This window comes from Polypterus senegalus, chromosome 1, assembly GCF_016835505.1.
Source record: "Polypterus senegalus isolate Bchr_013 chromosome 1, ASM1683550v1, whole genome shotgun sequence".
NCBI lineage: Eukaryota > Metazoa > Chordata > Cladistia > Polypteriformes > Polypteridae > Polypterus > Polypterus senegalus.
In genome coordinates, this window is record NC_053154.1 from 45779757 (window position 1) to 45797604 (window position 17848).

General features: G+C 39.1%; 1 protein-coding gene across 2 annotated transcripts in view; it reads right to left on the minus strand.

The window, feature by feature from the left end:
* The window catches only part of si:dkey-9k7.3 (circularly permutated Ras protein 1), a 141345-nt gene that overhangs the window by 57619 nt on the left and 65878 nt on the right, over positions 1 to 17848 (minus strand). For both annotated transcript variants that reach the window (XM_039748587.1, XM_039748596.1), the window contains exons 8-10: positions 3307 to 3357; positions 3126 to 3215; positions 2866 to 3017 (exon numbers count right to left, since the gene is read on the minus strand). In XM_039748587.1, the coding sequence (XP_039604521.1) occupies positions 2866 to 3017; positions 3126 to 3215; positions 3307 to 3357 (293 nt within the window). The remainder of the gene's footprint in view (positions 1 to 2865; positions 3018 to 3125; positions 3216 to 3306; positions 3358 to 17848) is intronic.

Below are 17848 nucleotides of genomic sequence, written 5' to 3' on the forward strand. Positions count from 1 at the left end.
GCACCTGCCAGCAGCGAGTTACAATAATCGATGCAGGATGTGATAAAAGCATGGACAAGTTTCTCAGCATTAGAAAAGGAGAGGAATAAGCGAACACGGGATATATTACGGAGGTGAAAGTAAGAAAGTTTCTTAATGTGGCTTATGTGGGTGAACTAAGAAAGGAAGGAATCAAAAATGACACCAAGGTTCTTTGCAGTAGAGGCAGGTCTGATGAGATCACCACCAAGAGTGACTGACAGTGCACTTTAGTCCCAATTTGCAGGAGTTCAGTTTTGTTGCAATTTAAGTTTAAAGTCTTCTGCTCCATCCAGGTTTTAATTTCACTGAGGCAAGTTGTGAGCTGAGAAAACTCTCATGAAATTGCACTTTTGACATTGAAATAGAGTTGAGTATCGTCTGCATGAAAATGATAATCCAGTCCATAGCTACAAATAATATGGGCAAGCATATAAATACAGAAGAGAAGAGGGCCAAGGACAGAACCCTGAGGAACTCCTTGTGTGACTGGCGCTGAGCTGGATCTGCTGTTGCCAAGACTAAAAAACTGTGATTGTTAAATAATAAATGAGGGTGAAAGCTAGTAGTGAGGAGTAAAGTATGACAATCAGTGGGTTTTCTATATAAAGAAAAATAAAAAGAACTGTTGACAATGCTAACCAAAACATCCAGAAGAGGAATTGAATTAAGATTGAAATTAAGAGTAAATTTTAGGTAAGGGCCATTTTTATTGATATACTTTTGAAAAAGGAGTAATGATCCAAGGGTCACCATTCCAGATTAGAAAAATATAATCAATAACAAAGTATATCAAAAATTTTAAATAATCAGTACATCATAATATGATCTGAGAAATCATTGTCACCAGAATAAATTAATTGTACTTTAAAACAATACAAATGCTGAAAGCTGCACCCATTGCTAAAACTTTATGCTGGTGAAAAAACTAATTATTAAAGACAAGTTGAAATTCAAAGAAATATTAGTGAATTTACAGGTAAATTCAGTACAGCCTAATTGTTATGCAGAAAAATGTGACAGAGTATTAAAAGTTATGTGTTGATCAGCATTTTGTGGCGTACTTGTATATAATGATTCTATATCCATAGTGACTATAACGATTGTTGGCGCCAGACAGCCTGACTTGAGTATTTCTGTAACTGCTGATCTCCTTGAAGTTTCACACACAGTTTCTAGAATTTAGTCTGAAAAATCAAAAAAAAAAAACCATCCAATGAGCACAAGTTCTGTGTACGGGAAGCACCTTGTTGTTGAGAGGAGTCGAAGGAGAATGGCCAGACTGGTTAAAGCCGACAGAAAGACTTTGGTAACTCAGATTACCACTCCGTACTGAGCAGAAAAACATCTCAGAATGTACAACACGTCAAACCTTGAGGCGGATGGGCTACAAAAGCAGAAGACCATGTTGGGTTCCACACCTGTCAGCCTTAAACAGAAGACTGAGGCTGCTGTGGACACAAGATCACCAAAACTGGAGAGTTGAAGAATGGAAAAACATCACCTGGTCTGATGAATCTCAATTTCTGTTGAGGCACACAGACGGTAGGGGCAGAATTTGGGCACCAACAGCATGAATCTATGCACCAAACCTGTCTTGTATCAACAGTCCGGGCTGGTGGTTGTGGTGTAATGGTGTACAGAATGTCTCCTTGGCACACTTTGGGCCTATTTGTACCAAGCAATCATTTCTCGAATGCCACGGTCTATTTGAGTATTGCTGCTGACCATGTGTGTACATTCAGGTCCACAGTTGTCCCATCCAGCATGATGACAATGCAGCATGTCACAAAGCAAAAGTCATCTCGAACTGGTTTCATGACCATGAGAATGAGTTTAGCGTTCTTCAGCCACCTTTCCAGTTACCAGATCTGAATCTAAAAGAATACCATTGAGATGTGGTAGAACAGAGGATTTGTAGCATGAATGTGCAGATGGCAAACCTGCAGAAGTTGCATGATACAGTCATGTCAACATGAAACAGAATCTCAAAGGAACGCAGAATCCATTCCATGAAAAAATTAAATACAAAAAGAGGCCGTATCTAATATTAGTATTGTGTCTCTAATCATGTTCTGCTCAGAAGGTCCATGCCAGTCAAATAACCGTATCATTAGTTGTACTGTGCTGCCTTCCAAGAAGAGTTTCTTTACAAAATGTTTGCATGCTTCTTGGCAAGGACATGATGAACCTATGTCTAATATTTTAGGAAAGGGTATCCATACTGACATATTTTTAACAATCAAGCATTCATAGTAATGTGATGCCAGTCTCAAGTGGTCACCCTTCTAATTTTGTGGCACAATTAAAATAAGTTTGTGAAATGCCTCGGCAAGTTCTTGTGGGCAGACAGGATGTTTTCTTCTCAGTTAAATTACTTCATTCCAGTGTTTTAGGCAGATGGGTTACACAGGTCAATGCTTTTTTTTTTTTATTGTTTTCTGCTCCAATGGGCTTTTAACATGAGCTGTGAGTGAAGCTGTCATGTGGTCATGTGCACGCAGTGTGGTGTTACAGCCAAACCAGTGGATGTTTCAGTCCCATCTCTGACTCACTGTGTCACCCTGAGCAAGTCAAGTCACCTGCCTGTGCTCCACAAGTAAAGTACTGTATGTCAGTCAACTTGGATAAGGCACGGAGATCCCTTCTCACTGCTTTCTTTTCCATCATTGGTAATATGTTGTGTTGGTATATTTCAGATACATTTGGGATAACTACAAACTTTTAAATGTTGTAACTCTATGACTCCTTAATCAGTTCAAAGTGGTAGATTTTTACACATTAAAGATCATTTGCCCAACGACAACGGTTTCCCAGATAGAAGAAGAAGGAAAAAAAGCAACTCACTCCTGCACCTTGTGCCGTAGGTTGTCAACGCTTTCTGCGATGCAGTGTGGGGTAGTGAAGTTCTCTCCTTGCGATTTCAAGAAGGTGTAATCCATCAGCCCCCACTCGCTCAGCATTAAGGGTGTAACCATGCCATCGCCATAAACGGTAACCTGAAAAATCAAGCACTACATGGAGACAAGATCCTCGTGTGCTGCCCAGCAGGCAACAGATCAAGTACATCTATGAGATACAGCAACATTACAGTATGTTTTCCATACCTTATCATTGAAGGTGACAAGGGCAACTCGCCTGTGACGGTAAGTCTTCAGTAGGAAAGACAGAGAGTTCTGGATAGCATCCTGGACACTCTACAAGCACAAAACCACAAATATCAGTGGGCCAGTTATTTCCATTGAGCAGACATTCATTTTAACAGCACCCCAACAAATGGGTCCTTACCTGGAGCCTTGAAACATGAACGGGTGTAACAAGTTTGGTAGATACATCAACCTAGATGAAACACATATTCAGTTAGATCAGTTGGCAAGCATGGAGGCCTAATTTACAGCCTGGAGAGAGTGCTGCTGGCTTGATACAAATTAAATAATACAAACTCATTCGCACAAAAAAGCAGACCCCGTCAAAAAATTAACTCCTCCATGTAGAAGCAGATAAGCCCTGTATGCGTGAATACAGGCATGTGTGTGTGTGTGTGTGTGTGTGTGTGTCTGTCCTGCCGTTATATGCTGCTCGCTACTATAACTCTAAACCATTTACACTCTACATTCATATATTATTGCCTACAAGATCTTATTGATGGTGGAAAAACCTCTGATATTATTTGATTCAATTTTAGGCTTTACATTAGAAACAAACCCTAAAATGGTGTGCAGACATTTGACATCAGCATATACTATAGAAGGTAAACCCTGTGGTTTTACACCGCATGGCCTATCTAACAATCATCTACTTCTCACCAAGTCCTAAAATGAGACACAAGTAACTGTAGGTGTGTACAAAGAAAGTTTTAATTAGCAATTACATATTAATCAAAATAGATATCAGCAGCCAGGCAGACACGTAAAAACCTCAGAATTCAAAAAGGCTGTACTGCCCTCTTGACATGACTGCCTGCACTATGGATGTGTAGAAGCACACACAGATGAAAAAATATGTACGCACACTATATAAAAACACCAGAAAATAAATTAAGAATCCCACATGATTGATATTTAGAGATTATGAAATTTTATATGCATCTTATTGTTTGTTATTTTTATTGTATGTCAGCACCCTATCATTTTGTGGGTATTTTCTTGTCTGGACTCTGCCATTTGCTGGTGCAGATTCAGATTTTGTTTACAGTTGTTATTGTCATTGGCAACTATCCCACTGTACCATCATGTTCTGCCTATATAAGGTGGCACCATGTGATGTGTTCTCTTTAAAAACAGAAAATAAACAAAATAATATGCTAGGTTGTTTAACAGACAAAAGAATAGATAGTGGTAGAAACTATAGCTTTTCTGATTTTTTAGCCTTACCTTTCATGTGTTTTTCCACTACGCAAACCTTTCACATTTTCTCTATGAGATGTGATCATAACAAGGAGCAGGCTCTAATGTGAATACATGAATAACGTACTCATGCATAAAAAATTCTGGTCAGTTTGTTGTCAATATAATCCCATTGGAATTTTGTTGGGCTTTGAGATAAAAAATAGCATAAATGTAAAAAAGGACCAGAAGAAGGGACACAGACAAAGTTGGGGTTGTATGAAGAAAGTCAAAAATACCACTGTCAAAACCAAAATGAGAGACAAGAAATCATAGTCAAAAACTCTGGGTTTAAAGATCACCGCAAGCAAAGTTTGAGCCATTCTCAATTTTGGATCAGAAGTGTAGGTCAATGGCAACCTTTTAACGTTTCATGCTAATGACCTCAAAGGTTGCAACCTTTGAGTCCTCCCCCCCCCAGTATTCAGGAATTGGGTCATGCCATTGGGACACGTGAAGTGGTTTTGCCTATATACTAACCAGATGACTTTAGAAATGGAGCAAAACCTAAATTTAAACAATTGTAAAAAAAATGACATCAGAATTGAATCATCCATCATTCAAAACTTATAACAGGTATAAAATGTCCAAGAAAAACTTAATGTTCAGTAAAACTGAATCGACCCATGATAAATATTACATAGTCACGCATGTGCACTTGGGAGGCAGCTTAAGGGCTCTAGATGGCAATCACATGCTGAAACAGGGGTTGGCGTTGTGTGCTAATGTCTTCTCTCTCCCTCAACCTGTGCAGAATGGAGGAATGACGGCTGTTCCATTTCTGGACCCACCCTTCCTGCCTGGAATCCATATGAGCAGCAGTTCAGCCATCTTTGAGTTCATTTCAATATCGGACTCCCGACTGAAAAAATATCAGCCCTATCTTTGTGAAAAGATTATTTCCTTTTGATTTATTTTCATTATATAGCATCACAGATGTGCTACAAACCTTTTTCTGTGTTTCTTGTTCTTGCAATTTTTTTCCCCTATATAGGGCTTTTTCGGGGAATTTTCTCTTGTCTTTTTAGGGTGTCAAGGCTGAGGTTCTGTCAAAAAACAAGGCCTGTTAAAGCCCATCCCCTCCCTGGGTTGCAGCGGTGCCTTGAATTCCCCAGGGCTTTGTGGGGATTGGAGTGTTGTGCAGCCCTGTTGGGTTCCAAAGGCGCCACCTGGGGGGTGCTGCAGCAGGAGCTGCTGGACCCTTCTGGGCACTGGTTTCACCACACCTGGAAGTGCAGCCGTATGCTGGCAATCAAGCACTCAGGGGCCAGAGTCGGGTGGAGGAGGACGAGGTAGCCTGGGAGGAGTGGTGACGCTCTGGGGACTGTGTTGTGGCTGGGGGACACGGAGAAGACATGCCCTTCAGCTGAAGAAAAATAAAAGTTTATTTATATTGTACGTGTGCCTCTGTGTTGGGTCGGGTGTATAAATAGCACCTTTTGTTATTATATATATATATATATATACAGGGTGACACAGAAAAACAGGAAAAAATACAACAAAAAAATTTTATTGACAGCAATTGAACCACTACAATTTGCCTTTTAAGAGGCAGTAATCAAAATTATCAATGTCTGAAAATTACGTCCTGTAGATGGCGTCCTCCTGTACGTATGCATTCTTCCAATCTGCTGTTGAGGTTCCCCATTGATTGCTGCAACATCTCAGCTGGGATAGCACGAATTTCATCTTGAATTCTTTGTTTCAGTTCATTCAGTGTCCTTGGCCGAGTCGTGTAGACCCGACTCTTAAGGTAGCCCCACAAGAAAAAATCACAAACGGACAAATCCAGTGATCTTGAGGGCCAGAGAATGTCACCAAATCTTGAGATGACACAGTTACCGAACAATTCTTGCACAGCTGCCATTGATTGCCTTGCAATTGATTACTAAATTAATAAATAGTGAGATTGTTTATAGCTCATGGTCTCTGTTCTGCAGTGCTGCCAACTGTACATGGCTGCCACTACACATTTCAAAAGTTCCTGTTTTTCTGTGTCACCCTGTATATATATATATAAATATACAATATATATATAAATATATATATATATATATATATATATACAGTATATATTGTAACAAAGGTGCTATATAGGCGCCTGACCTGGCACAGATGGACACAGAGGCACGTATAAAAAAACACAAATGCTTTATTTTATTTCGGCTGTGGGACACGTCTTCCCCGTGCCACACAGCCCAAACACAGTCCCCAAAACATCAGCACAAAACAGTTCTCTTCCTTCCTTTACCACCACTCCTCCTCAAGCTTCGTCTCCTTCCTCCCAACTCTGGCTCTTCGAGTGGTGGTGGCTGGGCCCTTTTATAGCCCACCCGGAAGCATTCCAGGTGATTAACCACCTGGTCCTAGCAGACAGCCTCCCCCCTAGCGGCCACCCCGGGCCCCAACCAAGCTGTGGAGGACTCCATCTCTCATGGAGCCCTGTGGGCGGTTGGGGAATCACCGTCGGCCAGGGAGGCTGCCACTAAGCGTCCCAGGGGAGGTATTGGACTGCCCATGGCAGCTCCCCCAGAACATAAGCAGCAGGGGCTTCCCTGCCGGGCATGGGACCTGGCTGTCCTTCACAATATATATATATATATATATATATATATATATATATATATATATATATATATATATATATATATATACTCAGCAAAAAAAGAAACGTCCCTTTTTCAGGACTGTGTATTTCAACAATAATGTTTTAAAAATCCAAATAACTTTACAGATCTTCATTGTAAAGGGTTTAAACAATGTTTTCCATGCATGTTCAATTAACCATAACCAATTAATTAACATGCACCTGTGGAATGGTCGTTAAGACCTTAACAGCTTACAGAAAGTAGGCATTTAAGGTCACAGTTCTAAAAACGCAGGACACTAAAGAGACTTGTCTACCGACTGTGAAAAACACCCAAAGAAAGATGCCCAGGATCCCTACTCATCTGTGTGAACGTGCATTAGGCATGCTGCAGGGAGGCATGAGGACTGCTGATGTGGCTAGGGCAATAAATTGCCATGTCCGCACTGTGAGACGCCTAAGACAGCACTACAGGGAGACAGGAAGGACAGCTGATCATCCTCGCAGTGGAAGAGCCCGGATCTCAATCCCATTGAGCACATCTTGGACCTGTTGGATCGCAGGGTGAGGGCTAGGGCCATTCGCCCCAGAAATGTCCAGGAACTTGCAGGTGCCTTGGTGGAAGAGTGGGGTAACATCTCACAGCAAGAACTGACAAATCTGGTCCAGTCCATGAGGAGGAGATGCACTGCACTACAAATATTTACACATTAATTTTACTGAAAGTAAAAACAGTTGAAAGTCAGAGGACGTTTCTTTTTTTGCTGAGTGTATATATATATATATATATATATATATATGTGTATATATAGTAAAGCCAGTATATAATATATATATATATATATATATATATATATATATATATATATATTGTATAGATGGACTGTAAGGTTAATTGGTAATGAAAACTGATTGGTTATATAATTGAGTCTTGGTCGTAGGTCAAGCAGATGATTGGATGAGAGTTAACAGTTTAAAGTGTGTCACTGAATGCTTGTTTGTTAGAAGGCAAGGGGACAATTTGTTGCAGTGGAGTATGGTGTCATGAACACCGCACAATCATTTTTGGGGTAGAATGTTTATGTCTGTTTTTGTATTTAGTGTTTTGAGTTTTCCAAGTGATTATTTTGTTTTTCATGTTTAGTAACCACTTTCAATTGAAGGTATGGCCATACTCTTTGCTGTTGCTGCAGACATTGATAGTTGTGTGACCCACATCATACTACTGTATGTCATCATTGTTGTGGTTTTAAAAGATGGTTTTATAGATCTGTCAGTCTTCTGACCTTCTGGCTTTTGTTTATCATTTTGAATTTTTGTTAACACATTTTTAGGGACTATAAGAAAGACATTTATCAAGAATGAAAGTGATCAAAGAATCAACATTAGCCTGCCATCTGAACCAAACTCCTAATCAACGACTTGAACCTTAGCCTCACACTAACCAAAAACATCTCACACACACAATTGGTTTTTTGTTTGAATCCAAAATTTTGGACAACCAAGAAGTGTTTTGCATTGACTCATAAACACTGACCCATAATGTCATGCCACTTTCACCTTCAGTTGTCCTGCCCTGTGGTAGCCTCCAGTAAACAAAATAATGACAAAATGTCAGAGCACACAGAAACCAAGATGGTGTTGCAGGAAAATGCAGAAATATTTTAACACCTGCATTATACAGTTATTACTGTGCTATCATAATGAAGCAGGTATCTTTCTATATAATACGCTACCGTGGCTGTTTGTTTGTCTGTCCAGGATTTTAAATCACCTGTAGCTTGCAAACTGTTTGACCTATTGACCTGAAATGTGGTACACATATACTATGTGACATCTACTATCTGCTTTTGGGGTAAAGATTGACCTACGATTTTTATTTTATTGTAGAATCAACTTCCGGCAATTGTGAACAATTAAAGTAAACTTACTAAGTAACTGCAACACAAACACTGACTTAATCAGTTTAAACGCGAAAATATGCTGACAAAAGATCTGCTTTCGGGGTGATGATTCCAAGGTTATTCCTATTTGTATTTTATTTTATTGTAGAATCAACTCTCTGCAGCGGCCAACAGGGCAGCTGTGCGGCATATGTGTACGGGCGCCATTCTCATTCCTACCATCATTGCCGTCACTTCCCCTACCTTTTCATATCTTTAGTCATTCTTGAGGCAGGCTGAAGACTTAAGTGCCAGCTTAAGTGGACAATTAAAGAAAACGTACTAAGCAATTGCATGACAAACACTAGCGTGATCAGTTTAAATGTGGAAAGATGCTGACGAAAGAAGAGAAGAAGCGGGCTGCTAGAGTGGAGAAAAAAGGAAGTAGCAAGTGCATCAACCTTGCAGCAAACGAAAGAGTATGAAAACTATGTAGAGCGCACTTAGCATTTATGACAGGCTGACGCAGAATGAAAGAGAATTGCTTGAGCAATTGAGAGCAAAGAACAGACCATACAAAGAAGATGGGCCGACACTGAGCGAAAGAGCAAATGAGATTGAGAAAGAGGCTAATCGATGTTGGCAATTAGTGGTAAAACGTACCAGAATTGCAAAGGAAAATGAGACAGAGCACAGTGCCATCCAGCGGTGACAAAGACATACTGATCGCATGAGTATAGCTAGAACAAACGAGAGTTATGACCAGAGAGTATATCGTTTAAGACAAAACGCGACAATTAGGCACAGCTTACGACAAAATGAGACCATAATGGATACTCAAGAAAGACGCCAGAGTAGAAGAACTCTTGAAAATATTAACCGAATGCACTCCATTCAACAATTTGCTCAATCTGCATTAGGCAACGAAAATGAGATACTTCAACATTCCTGTGGTGCAATGAATAAAGTTTGTAGTAAATGCAACGCCTTACATTTTCAGGCTGAGACATCTGCCCGAATGGAGTTCCCTAAGTGTTGCAAAATGGGAAAGATTTCGATAGAACACACTGATTTTGCAATTTGTGAAATGAATGAGCAAAAAGTATATGAAAATGTGAGTATTAGTGAACATACTAAAATACGCTATCCAAAATATTTGTACGATCTGATGACAGGAAAAGAAAGAAGTTCTAAACATTTTATGGAAATAATATCCATCCATTTTCCAACCAGCTGAATTTGAACACAGGGTCATGGGGGTCTGCTGGAGCCAATCCCAAGGCACAAGGCAGGAACCAATCCTGGGCAGGGTGCGAACCCACCACAGGACACACACGCACACCAATTTAGCATCGCCAATCCACCTAACCTGCATGTCTTTGGACTGTGGGAGGAAACTGGAACACCCGGAGGAAACCCACACAGACACGGGGAGAACAAGCAAACTCCAAGCAGGGAGAACCCGGGAAGCGAACCTGGGTCCCCTAACTGTGAGGCAGCAGTGCTACCACTGCGCCATCGTGCCGCCCTATAGAAAATGTACAATCCATTATTAGTTCATTCGCGTTTGCATCCATGGGTGCCAATATTGTAAAACCACCATGAATTGGTCCATACTGCTTTAGAATCCATGGACAAATTTATATAAAGAACTAGAACACTGCATCCTGCTGAGGGTGAACAAAGGAAATATGAACAATTATATATACTGGACATAGAGGAAGCAACAAAACAACGGTTATCGTCGCCTGAAAACCTGAACTGTGATGAAACTGTGATGACTGAATTGGCTAAGATTACGTCAAAAAATCCCTATGCAGAGGCATATAAAATGCTCTTTGAAGTTAAAAGAGAAGCCGTTAGAGAGTCTCAAAGAACAGGACAACCCCTGACAAATGTTGTAATTTCAATTAGACAGAATCGAAAGAAAGATCCTTGAAGATATAACAATGCTACTGCTAATGAAATTTGCCATAATATTTGCTAATTAAGATGGAGAACCACCATTTAAAAGAGATTTACTGATCTATACTAGACCAACACGAAAATGATCACGCTGCGACCAAAAGAATAAATATCTTCAACCTAAATTTAGATCCAATGACCTACCCTTTACTATTTCCAGATGGGGAAGAGGGATTGGGAACAGAGTTAAAGAAGCAAAATCATACGGGCAAGAGACAATGCATTACACAAAGAGAATATTATTGTTACCGGCTTGCTGTAAGAGCTGAAAGGTTTAACCCTATTCATAATGCTACAATAGATTAAAAATTGACAAAATAGTGCTGATGACGAGTTACAAAAATTAAACAAAAATGTAATCATAACATGCAAACAGTAAAACAGAACAAAAAATTGGTTCAGCACCTTAAAATATTACTAATGGGAGTCAGAGCATTGAAAACAGTTCAAAGAAATATGAAAATAAATTTTAAAATCATAATGCTCAGTTTTTTTATCATCTTCTGGTTCTTTTTCTCACTGTCCCTTTCAGTAGATGTACTTTTCAATCAATTTGAGGGGTCTGTCACCATGGAAATGACATTCCTCTGGCATCTCTTGTTGTCACCATCCTGTGTAGATGAGGCTGGTGGTGAAATCGGTCATTTTAACCAACTGCTGCAAGGTTTTGTAATCTTCCATAATTCAGTTGTTAAACCAAATTTAAATTGTCAATGTGCTTGAGCTTACTTATGCACAAAAAAGAAATTCATAACATAAAAAGGCAAGTGAGGCTTACATACGCAGAACATTAAAGTATAGATTTATATAAGCACTTGGTCGTTGGAGCATGTGGTATTGAACTATGCAGTATTTAATTATTATATATTTGATAGCTTTGTATTAGTTTTAGAGAATGTTATTAATTTGTGATATTGTTTTGCTGATACAGTCACTCTCTCTTTCGAGATTTTACATTATTTCCATGGCCATGTTGTTGCAGTGTTACAATATACAATATCATCACGTCATCACTATTTAAGATGGCAGCATGTCTTCTTAGGCTGGTGTGAGGAAAAAAAAATTTGTAGAAGGTGTGGACGAAAACTCAAACCCGACAGCAGGTGTGGTTATAAAGCAGCTTTATTTTTCAGAGTCACGGTGAGAAGAGTTTCAGAAAAGCAGACAATCAAATATACATGACAGCGTCAGGGCTCTTCTGAACCCCGTCTGTTGGGTGGGGTCCAGTTTTATACCCCTAGAATGCGTAATTTAATATCATTATAAAATGTAACAGTCAACACATTTATTATACACAAACCTTGAGCCCCTTCAACACCCCTTGTGCAACTTGATTTCTTGGCCCCTGTTGTTATGGCGTTCAGATTCATGTGTGGAATGCTCAGACCTTGAGTCCTTTGCACAAATATTTTTCTGTTTGCTAAAACAAAGCATGCTATTACATGGTTTTGTAAAGCTTACTTCTCAGACATGAATTAGTACAAGGGAACGAAGAGAACATTCGTCTTCCACAAAGGGCTTCTGAAATTTGGACATTTTAGGTAAAAGTGAGCTATTGTTATTATCCAAGTGAGGAGGCATTTACTTTTAAACAGTGAGGTAACAACAAATACTTGTTTCTAAAGTTTGGTAGTAAAACATTGATCTGATTTTTCTATTTAATTGATCGATATTTCATTATCATATTAATAAACCCTGCTTAAATAAAAAAATATAATATGATAGTATGATAGAATTTCCCTTAACACGCACCTATGTGTGTTTATAAGTGTTAATGCAAGAGGAATGCACTATATGTGGAATATCTACAACCACAGTAATTAGGATGCTCATTTCACTTCCTGAATAAACAATACAGATTCAAAGCGGAAAGAAAATCACATCTAGTGTACTTTAATGTACTTTTTTACATAATGGCTAAGGAAATGCTGAGAAAAAGATTGTTTAAAAACTACAACGGTTGTTGTGTTTGTTCCCACTTATAACGTTTTAGTACAGATGAATGCTTACATGTCACTTTAGCTATGTATTGGAAGTCACCACTGGTATATGACCAATAACGAAGTGTCACTGTGTTTTAGGGTGCAAATTAGGTTATCGAAGGTGTTTAAAAAATGTTTTTAAACCAGAAATGAAATGATGGAAAAGTTCAGCTGGGGAGCTATGGCCTCCTTTTGCCCGAACTCGGCACCTGAGTTGATATTATCCCTGATGTCCAAGTTTGTGGATAAAAACAACTTGCTGTCAGTGTGTTATAAAAGTTAGGGATTAACGTTCTAGTTGATAATAGGACGTTTTCCAATTTTATTTTGCAATTTCGTACTTTTAAATGCCTTGTAACCTTTTGCTTGTTTATGACTTCGCCTTTTCTTTTCATCTGTGTTTTGAACTGTTGCCTTTTTGCCATCACAGGCACAACAAGCTTGAATTTTGTACATCCACAGTTTATAATGGCATACTGTTTATAAAACGGATGTGCAAATTTACACTTGTTTAAAATAAATGCATGAACTTGTGCAAATTTGTATATGAATGCAATTTCACATTCACCTTTGTGTGTGTTGTTTTTGTTTTTTATGATTTGTACCTAATTTTCTAATTAACATTGTGTATACTATGTGTTTGCAGTATTCTTTGCATAAAGTATGTGTATTTTGTTTTGTTATTTGATGCTAGTTTTTTAATTCTTTCTGAGGGGGCTCAGAATTCCCCTGCAATGTAAATTGTTACTTATAATTTTACAACATTTAAACAACACACATTCAACAACAACATCATTTATTTATATAGCACATTTTCCTGCTTTACAGGATGAAGAAAGAGAAAAAAGACAAAATATAAAAATAAAATTAGGCAATACTAATTAACATAGAATAAAAGTAAGGTCTGTGGTTGGCTGGCACCCTGCCCGGGGTTTGTTTCCTGCCTTGTGCCCTGTGTTGGCTGGGATTGGCTCCAGCAGACCCCTGTGACCCTGTAGTTAGGAGGTAGTGGGTTGGATAATGGATGGATAAAAGTAAGGTCTGATGGCCGGGGAGGACAGAAAAAACAACAAAAAAAAAAACTCCAAATGGCCAAACATTCAGCCAAATACGAGGGTCTATTAAAAAGTAAAGGCAATTTTGAAAATGCAACAGAAAAGCAGACACAATACAACACATTTAAGATAGCTTATGTTATGTTGTTAGAATACACACAGCGAAACACTCTGCCGTTTGTCTAGTTGAAGTTAGCATTTCAGCGGGTTTCACTCCCTCTGCCCAAAGAAATCTCCCTGTGGCACATTGTTCAACAGTGGGGCGATCCCGTAGTGGAGTGTTCACATTTATTTGACTTTGATTTCCACTAAACTAATGGCAGAGTGTTGCACCATGTGTGTTCAAACTACCCACAATCCACAGCGGAAATGTTGTATTGCCTTTACTTTTTGATTCACCCTCATATATCAGATCATGTCCACTTATTTTCCAGCCCAACTATTTAGTGACATGAAGTTGGTGCCAATTCCAGAAAATATTGCAGGGGTCAAACCATGGATGTGGAGCTAGGACAAGGCTGAGCCCGCTGTCACACAGGGACAATTTAGGATTCCTAATTAAATGACATGACACGTTCTTGCATGTACAAACTACGAATGTAGAACATGCAAACACTACACAAGGCAGTGCCAACACTGGAATTTGAACCACAGCACTACCGTGTCTCCCCTATGGCACAAACAGCATATCACATGCAATTCAAGGTCCAGAACTATCAGGAAAAGCAAAAGCTACAGCCTTAAAGTGACATTTAAGTATTTTTGGTGACACATCACAAATGAGTTGTAAATATACACATAGAAGTACGCCATTCAAACAGACACACACATGCAGCACCTGCATTACCTGCATGACTTGTTCAAAAACTGAAAAAAGAGGCAATGTATCATGGGGTCAACATCGATATACAGCAGGACACGCTAACATATATGCATACACATCAAACATTTACACACACAGGATAAGACCTAAAGAACATACAAACTCGACAAAACAGACAGCCATGTGTTGGTGCACCCGCAACTGAGTGCAGCTAGATAGACAGACAGACAGACATAATGATAGATAGATAGATAGATAGATAGATAGATAGATAGATAGATAGATAGATAGATAGATAGATAGATAGATAGATAGATAGATAGATAGATAGGACATGCACTATATGATAGATAGATAGATAGATAGATAGATAGATAGATAGATAGATAGATAGATAGATAGATAGATAGATAGATAGATAGATAGATAGATAGATAGAACTTCATTTGTCCCACTGTCTTGCCAAGACTGCTGCCTTGCCTGTTCTTTTTTCTCCGCTCAGCTCAAGTTTTGTCTTTCATGTAGGTAATTCCAAGCCGGAGTGGGTGTCTTAGACATCACTGACATGTAGCTGCTTAGTACAAGTTATTTTACACGCTTTCAGAAAGAGCTTTGTAAGGGCCGCAGAACATCAGTGAAAGAGGCCCTCTGTGGAGAAGCACTCACTAAGATTAAAATTAATGAGGAATATGTCATAAAAAAGTGGAGAGAAGGGCAAGAGGCCTACACAATTCATGTAAGGGGATGACAGCAGAATGAAAATATTTGGCTTGTCTAAGTAATATTTGCATTTGTGGACACATTCGGTCCTTTAAGAATTTGGGCCCTCACTTAACCAGGGAGGTTTGCTTCTGGTATAATAGTCATTGTTGCTCAATAAAGTTTTTTTTAGTATTGCAGCCCCCCCCAAACCTAGCCTTATTCTGAATACCGATGCTCAAAAGCAGTGGGCAGGTGAGTTTGATTTGAATGATGAACAGAATACATCTGGGTCTGTATAGGGGGGCAGAGGCAGCACACTGATTCACACAAGTGTGTTACGAGTAGAAATGTCCAGTCATTCAAAGTGACCGCTTCATAGGAAATAGTGAAAGAGAGCAGATTTTAATATTCTGGTCTGCAAAGCTGACCCTACAAATAACAGAATGGTGGGCCTTTAAGAGTATCAAGTTGTACAGCAATCCTTGTACCTCTTTGTGGGGACTGGAAAAATGCAGAAAAACATGTAACAGATAACTTGTAGTGGGGTCTCCTATTGAATGTTGATAATTGGTAGTTTAGCAGGAGCAGCTGCCTCACAATTCCAGATAAGAGTTCAGCTTTTTCGCATTTCTTGCTCTCTCTAATTGTAATACCTGTAAGAGCCAATCTTACAAAGTTAAAGTTTTGAGTTAAACTCATATTGATGTTTGCTTAATTTGAATAGAATATTAATGTCTTTCATAGTCATAGCTTATGGTATAGTCTTTCCCCCCTATAGTTAACAAGAGATAGAACCTTCTTACTATAACTGAATAACAGTGTGATAATAAGCTCAGTTAGTTTGGAACAGGTCCCATTAAAGAGGGACTTGAAAGATCCATTTTCAGCTTAGAAATTGAATAAGCATACAGTTTTCTGACCGTTTTGAAATGGTTCAGAAATGTTAAGTAAGAAGTAACGATTTGAGATGTAACAAGATTAAGCTTAGAACTGAACTTTTCTTAACATTAATTTTTCCTTTTTTGTTATTTTAATTTTCCTTTTTTTTGTGTGAACTGTTTTACTTCAAAACTTAACTAAACCTTCAAAAATCAAGATATTTTGTCGGTGGAATCATTTCTGCGCGTCAGGCTTTTCTTGAATCCCATTTTTTGAGTTGAAGCTGCGGAACTTTGGTAATTTTGGGAAAACGCAGTTACATCAATCGTCAGAAAACTTTGCCATCTGAAGGCTTTGAACGTGAATTGGAATCTACCATCGGAACGGAGGACACTTCTGCTCCAAAACTCGTCAATGAAGAAAAAGAACTGAATCATTCAGAAGGTACTGTGCTCTTATCTACTACCTTCGTATGATCGTAAATGAAGGCAAGGTCGCCGTACCTTGAGAAGATTTGCGAGACTGTGATATTGTAAAAGACATTGTGGATGATCGGTTGTGCTTTTGACGGAGTCATGGAAGCCTCGCTGTAAGGAAGTCGTCTGTTGTCAGTGTTCGATTGTGACATTTGTTGCTGTCAGGAAACGTGCTGTCAAGTTACTCGAGCTGCTGTCATGGCAACGTCTAAGCATAGCTCAAGTGAAGTCGGGAGTGATTTGAGTACGGACTCAAAGCCAGAGAATGTAATTGGAGATCTTAAAGATCATATAAGTAGAAGGAAAGATCAGCTTTCCGTCCTTATGACTGAAATCGACAGCCTTAAAGATACTAAAGAAAATCTTATAGAAGTAGCGCAAAAGCTTGGAATCTATTGTGAGACGCACAGTGAGATAGAGGATCTACATAAAAGGCTTCTATCCCAGTTAAGTAAAAAAGGAGGGATTAAGAAACAGAAAATGACATTCGCGGAAAGCTCTAAGAAATGGAATGAATTTGCTGTCGCTACAACGGCATGGCTGAAAGACGCAAATAGACTGTTAGCACGTAAAGCTGATGAACAACTAGTTAATCAATTCGAAGAGATGCAATTACAAGAACGGGTTCGTTCAAAGTCAAAAACACGAAAGACATCTCAGTTAAAGCATGCCCTTGATATTAAACTTGATTCTTTAGCCCAGAAAACCGCAGCCGCATCGTCATCTTCTACAGCAGTGTTGATAGAACAATCGACACTTGATAGAATCCTACAAAGGTTAGATGAACTAGAGTCTGAAAGGCAAATACGGTCACTAACTACCTCAGCACTGCCACAATTATACGGACACGGTCTTATGGATTTATTAGCGCAGAATCAAGCTGAATGTCAAAGGAGCCAACTCGAATGTAGTAAGGCAATCACCGAAATGGCTAAATCGTTAACTGATCAAAGTATAACACCCGCTCCAGCACCCCCAGCTCCGCGTGGTGAAGTACCTCTTAGGCAGGTCCCTTTATTCTCAGGAGACCCATTGGCTTATGCAGATTTTATTAGGGCCTTTGATAATGCAGTTGGGGATGTGCTACAAAACC